The 6000-nt window shown below is 37.7% G+C and overlaps 1 protein-coding gene across 5 annotated transcripts in view; it reads left to right on the top strand.

Moving 5' to 3' along the window:
* Positions 1-5787, top strand: part of rimbp2a (RIMS binding protein 2a) — a 43434-nt gene extending 37647 nt beyond the window's left edge. For 4 of the 5 annotated variants that reach the window (XM_056731175.1, XM_056731176.1, XM_056731174.1 and 1 more), the window contains 6 exons: positions 130-299; positions 383-551; positions 957-1054; positions 1162-1233; positions 1305-1454; positions 3579-5787. In XM_056731175.1, coding sequence (XP_056587153.1) covers positions 130-299; positions 383-551; positions 957-1054; positions 1162-1233; positions 1305-1454; positions 3579-3767 — 848 coding nt within the window. In that variant the 3' untranslated portion in view covers positions 3768-5787. Of the gene's footprint in view, positions 1-129; positions 300-382; positions 552-956; positions 1055-1161; positions 1234-1304; positions 3152-3578 lie in introns of those variants that run through there. The other variant, XM_056731178.1, reaches the window with a different exon arrangement.
* Positions 5788-6000: the final 213 nt, after the last annotated feature.

The following is a 6000-nucleotide window of genomic DNA, read 5'->3' on the forward strand; positions in this document are numbered from 1 at the left end:
AAATAATATATGCAGGTTAAATAATAAACTGTCACCTTCTAAATGTCATGTCAACTACCCATGGGCTTAGGTTGTGGTAATATGATGCCAATTTAAATCTATTTTTAGACATGTTGTTTCTTATCTTAGATGGTTTTAGGGACCGAAGCCGGCGCTCTCCTCCATACTACGATGAGTCTGAGCAGGAGGATTCCTTTCGAATCTTTGTAGCGCTGTTTGACTATGACCCTCTGTCCATGTCCCCTAACCCTGATGCGGCGGATGAGGAACTGCCTTTTAAAGAGGGACAGATCATCAAGGTGCAGCTCAGTTGAGGTTACATAATCTGCTTTACATTTCAACCCTTTTGTTCAAGCATTTCTATCTTATTTGTCTGTTTTAGATATACGGGGATAAGGATAATGATGGCTTTTATCGTGGGGAGATCCGGGGCAGGACTGGACTCATTCCCTGTAACATGGTGTCAGAGATCCGTGCGGAGGATGATGAGACCTTGGATCAGCTCATGAAACAAGGATTTCTCCCTCTTAACACACCCGTGGACAGAATAGGCAAGTGATTTTTATTTGTCTGTTTTCTAAACCTTAACCTCTGATTACGTGATGTTATCTTCCTATTTAGACAGAATGTTTCCTGATTTTAAATGTTATATTGTAAGATAATGTGTACAGCTGTAAACGTTATACACAAAACACTTAAATAGTAATATCCTACATTGTCATGTGACTATATTCATTTTATTGTGCTCCATATAAATTTTAATGTAAATTCAGTGAGTGGTGTCCAGTTGTCATCTTGGTTCAATGGCATATGTGTGTTATAAATTGTGATATTACTTGGGCTCATTCAATCACAGACTCAGTCAAGCACATTGCAGTATACATGCTATTATATGCTATTCAAACACAGCTGTTTACAATACATAGTAAATTGATTCTCTCCTCCTTTTTAAACAGAACATAGTAGGAAAGGTCGCCATCCAGTGGCCAATAGAAGAATGGTAGCCCTCTATGACTATGACCCCAGAGAGAGCTCCCCGAACGTGGACGTTGAGGTCTTTAAACACACCCACACTCATATATATGTATTTATGCATTCTTGGGATTTCTATCCGCTGAATGGTCTTGTTTATTCATGCTGATCATGTACTTTCTGATTCAGGCCGAATTGACCTTCTGTGCTGGCGACATCGTTGCCGTTTTTGGAGATATAGATGAAGACGGCTTCTATTACGTAAGTTTTAACAGCCTAGGCTACTATATGAGCCCACAGCATTATTTTACGCCTCCGCTTTATTCTTTCAGGGCGAGCTCAACGGACATCGAGGCCTGGTTCCATCCAATTTTCTAGAAGAAGTGCCTGATGATGTGGAGGTCTATCTGACAGACACTACATCCCATCACGGTCAGGACGAGCCAAATCCGGCCAAGGCACCGCGGCCAGAGGCCAAACGGGTACAACATCGCCGTTCTCAACGCTAGGCCCAGTGTTCATTCATCTTCCGTTTGAGTTTTCGGTCCACTCGCCGTCTCTGTGTTTTTCTCGTGCTTGTTTGTTTTTTTCGTTTTTGTTATGTGACTGTGGTGGTTTCCAGTCCAACCTTTCTTGCCCTAGGAAAGAGAGAAGCAAAGCCCACTAAAAACTGAGCATTTCAAAATGTAGATACAGAGGTGCGTATTAGGAGAGCGAACCTTTGTAGAGCGTCGTCAGTGGACCGTGGGGGAAAAGGCCAAATTCTGTTCCTGCTACTGGACCATGAATAACAGCATAAAGCATCTTTGCACTGAAACACAAAATCCTTCCAAGTGAAACTGTGTGCATTAGTCGAAATGCTTTGTGAAATCCACAGGGTCTGTGGCTCTTGATTTGTGACCCTATTAAAAGACTGATTTGGAAACCCATCGTAGGTTGCCATCCTTCGAGACGCATGCCTGTTTTTTCAGAATAGACCTAATACCTTTTTATATAAAAGTCGAATACATTACTCCAAATGTTGTATATCAAGAGGCTTTGTTTCTTTTTTATATATTGCACATCGTCAAAAACTCTATTTTTCAGATCATATAAATTAGCAGAACATATAAATATTGCTCATCCCATCTTTTCCAATGAGACAAATGAAAACGTTCATCCTGTAATTAAAATAAATCAAAATATATGAACTGAAACGATTTGTATTTTTGCTAGTGGACATTTAGTGGAGCTATCTGTTCATTTGTGTGTATGTGGTGGTGTTGTTGTTTTCTTCTCATATTTGATGTGTTAATGTTTTTTTTAATAATGTCACAGCTTTGGAATTTTATTTTATCCCCACTGAACAAAACAAACCCAGAGGAATATTGTTCATTTCTCACCCTAACAGACTTGTTTGTCTTACATATTTCAATTGGGCAACTGGGAATACCAGTCAACAGAGCTTTTATAAAGATGTTTACATTTTTTTACAGACAAGTGAATCATATCTCTGGGAATGTGAACTGTATTGTTTGTACAGAGAAAGGCGATGGTGTTTAATCATCCAAATCATTTGTTTAAAGGTGCACTAAGAGTTTTTCGTTAGCAGACAAAACACTGGTTTTAAATCTATTGGACAGTATTTGTCAATAGTTGCAGAGATAATGTTAATACTTGGCTGGTCATGTTATCTCTGGCCCACATGGGAGAAAACCTGCCTTATGTAGAATAAAATGTTATATATATATATTTTATCAGGCCACTGTTATACAGTGACTTCTTAATTTCATGTGAATGTAATTATGTTCATGTGCGCATTTCTTCTAATTTCAGGCACTTAGTGCATCTTTACAGCTAAGCTGCATTTAATTTAGGATTTTTCTAAAACTTTTGCTTGATATGCCAATGCAGCCGACCTTTGGTGTGGTATCTGCAGTTGGTTCTCTAATGTTTGCCACATACAGTTCATGTGCTTTTCAATCTGTTTTTGGTGCTTTCGTTACAATTTAAGAAGTCCTGGCTTTCAAACAACACAGTCAAATTAAATTAAGTATTTCTTTGTAAAAGTTTCATATTTTGCTGTTTAGCTGGTAAGAGCTCTAATGCAATTGTTGGGCCCACAATCCAAAGGTACCTTTGCAATGATATTTATAGCCATGACACTGTATTTTTATTATCATTATGAATTTTCATCATATATTTTTTGTCTTGTTATTTTTACCCTGCATAAGTGACTATTCAGCAGAGGTGACTGTGCCACTTGCGTCATACATGAGATTAGATCTCTGTGAGAAAGTAAATCTGGATCTGTCACAAAAACATTGACACATTGTGATTATGTTCCTCATATTTTAGTTCTGTTCCACATAATGGTTTCCCCATGGCATTCTGGAGAAAAAACATTGATAGTTGGCATCTTTTGTGAACTTTTTGTGATTGTAAATGTTTTACTTTAATTTTGTGTTTGGTGAGGGTTGATTTGGAGTTCAATTACTGTAACTTTCTTAAGAGTTCGGTCAGTGAGTGATAACTTGGACTGTGTTTAAGGTGTAAAGAAGGCAAATGATAGACTGGCTGTGTAATATTTTTTACACAATTTTCCCTCCCAATGGATGTTTCATCAGGTGCCTGTGGAGAGTACAGTCCCAGCTCCGGCTCCTGGAAGACCAGCCTCTCCCACTGTGCGTCCTTTTCTTCCTGTTGGTCCAGTCAGACCACTGAGCCCTGCTAGGGGTCCCCGAGACCTGGCATCTAAAAAGAAAAAAGGACTGCTTTCTAAAGGAAAGAAACTGCTCAAAAAGTTATCAAAGTAAAATATTCGTAGGACTACAAAAGCATAAAATCTCTCTCAAAAGAAAAACTGCCAACCTCCAATGTGTCAGTAGTCTACACTTATTTATTTCTCAGCAAAAATACATCCAAACTGGTTTCACATTAACATGCCACATACACATAATGAAATGGTATTTTCAGACAAAATCAACTGTCAGACGTCTATCCATACATACTGTGATATAGTTAAGGGCCAAGACATTAATATTTAATGAATTATTTTCGTTATAATTCCATATAATCCATACTTCAAATCAAAGTGCTGGATCTTAAATGAACAGATTTTAATGTTTGTTATGGTGTAGCAACAGCAGCTTGGTGATACTTTTTTTTTACAAAGGGCACTTATAAATATGGCCTGACGTTACCAGTGAGTGAAATAGCAGTAACCCATTGCTATAAATCTCCAGACCATAATAACAAGTGCATTAGTCCAATACACAAAAGGACCACACTCTTATTTATTTTATTTCATTCTATTATATTATCATTGGGAAGATTTAAGAAAGATAGGCAAGATGCAAAAAGTTTAATCTCACAGGTGCAGTCTACAGTATGAGCAAATCCTTTTAAACACTGCTGTGGCCTTCATGTCGACTCAACAAGTAGCCTATGACATGACGTGTTAGCCACAGAAGATCTGATGAATCCTCACATCAGTCTTTGCCAAGTATTCCTACTCTCGCTTGCTCCAAGATCGACCTTGTCTGTGTTTATCATGAAAACGACTCGGAGGTCGTAAAAATACAATGGAAAGTTTCTGTGTTTGCCTTTCAACTGCACAATCGTGTGTTTCTTGGTGAATGATGTGCGCGTGTGTATGTGCGTCCCCTTGCATCCATGTTCGTGCAACCCTTGAACTGAAAAGGGACAAATGTTGTAACGTGTGTGAATATGTAATGTGCTGCTAAATGCAAGGTGTTTCTGTTCATTTCTAAAGTTAGTAAGGGTGGTGATGTTGAGGCAAAGATGGTGTCTTGGTGTCTCCACAAAACTGGTTTACACGTGCTTTGTTCGCCCTGGTCATGAGAACATCATCCTAAAGGCCTATATGACATATCTTTGCTGCTGTTATCATTGGCTGGTTTTCCTGAGGAGGTTGCTTGCTTTGGTAGACACAAACTCCCTGTAACGGTCCGCCATAGGACCTTGCTATATTTTTTAAGCTATAAGATACAGGTTGAATAATACCCTCAGGACAAACTATACCTATGATGGCTCAGATGTCTCAAGCTATAATCTAGTAGTTTACATAAGGGCAAACTCTCTTGCATTAACACAAAACATCTTGTCCTGCAACTGTAAATGTGAGGTTGAACCAACATCTGGTAGTATCTCACAATAATGTGGCCAGTTGGGTTTAGATTGCACTCTTGAATGGTTTAATCCAGGGTAAATGCTGTGCGTGATGTTTTAAAAAAAACTTTTATTAAAAAAAGTATTATATTTAAGCATTTTGTTTCAAAAAGAAATATGTGACATTTATTTAAGGTGGATGAATTTTCTCGTTGAAGAAAGTCGTGAAAGGTTTTAACTAAAAACATGATTGGATAGACGAAAAGGAATGTATAGAAATGTTTAGCTGTCTGTAAAGCTTGCATCATTTTGCCAAAAGATCTAAAATAAATAAAAGAGATCAAATATATTTTCATTTAACAGAAATATCTCTATGATGATCACAAATGGTGTTCGATTGTGACTGGGTGTTTAGTTAGGCCTATGTTCATTCTCTGTTCGTCTTTTGTACGTTAATCCACTTTCAGATCATTTATAAATGTTTATACTTAATTTACGGATTTCAGACTTTTTTAGTGCTTTCACATTTAATATTCAACCGGTGTAAGCGTCATTCATGGTGTCGTTAAAAAAACGCTCAAGTCTGCATTTCTGTGCTAGCTCTGTGAATTAAAGAGAAAAAAATCGCTGGTCTGTATTTACTGAAATGGATTATTGTGTGGATGTGCATGTGTAGAACTATGTAAAATAAACATTTTCTATGACAATAAACGTGATATTTTTCAAGGCGCTTTGCGTTTTTATGGCAGATCAGTTCACTGCAGCTCATGCAATGCCCTGAAGATGGCAGTAGTGACCTTAATATCGTCTCAACGCATGTTACTCTTCTGTTATCTGAGGTGAGTAATTTCTATATAAGCAATTGTTTCAAAGCTCAAGTATACTCATATTCTCAATCCAATATAAGTGAGTTCTGCA

The sequence above is a fragment of the Triplophysa dalaica genome, chromosome 19, assembly GCF_015846415.1.
Source record: "Triplophysa dalaica isolate WHDGS20190420 chromosome 19, ASM1584641v1, whole genome shotgun sequence".
Classification (NCBI taxonomy): domain Eukaryota; kingdom Metazoa; phylum Chordata; class Actinopteri; order Cypriniformes; family Nemacheilidae; genus Triplophysa; species Triplophysa dalaica.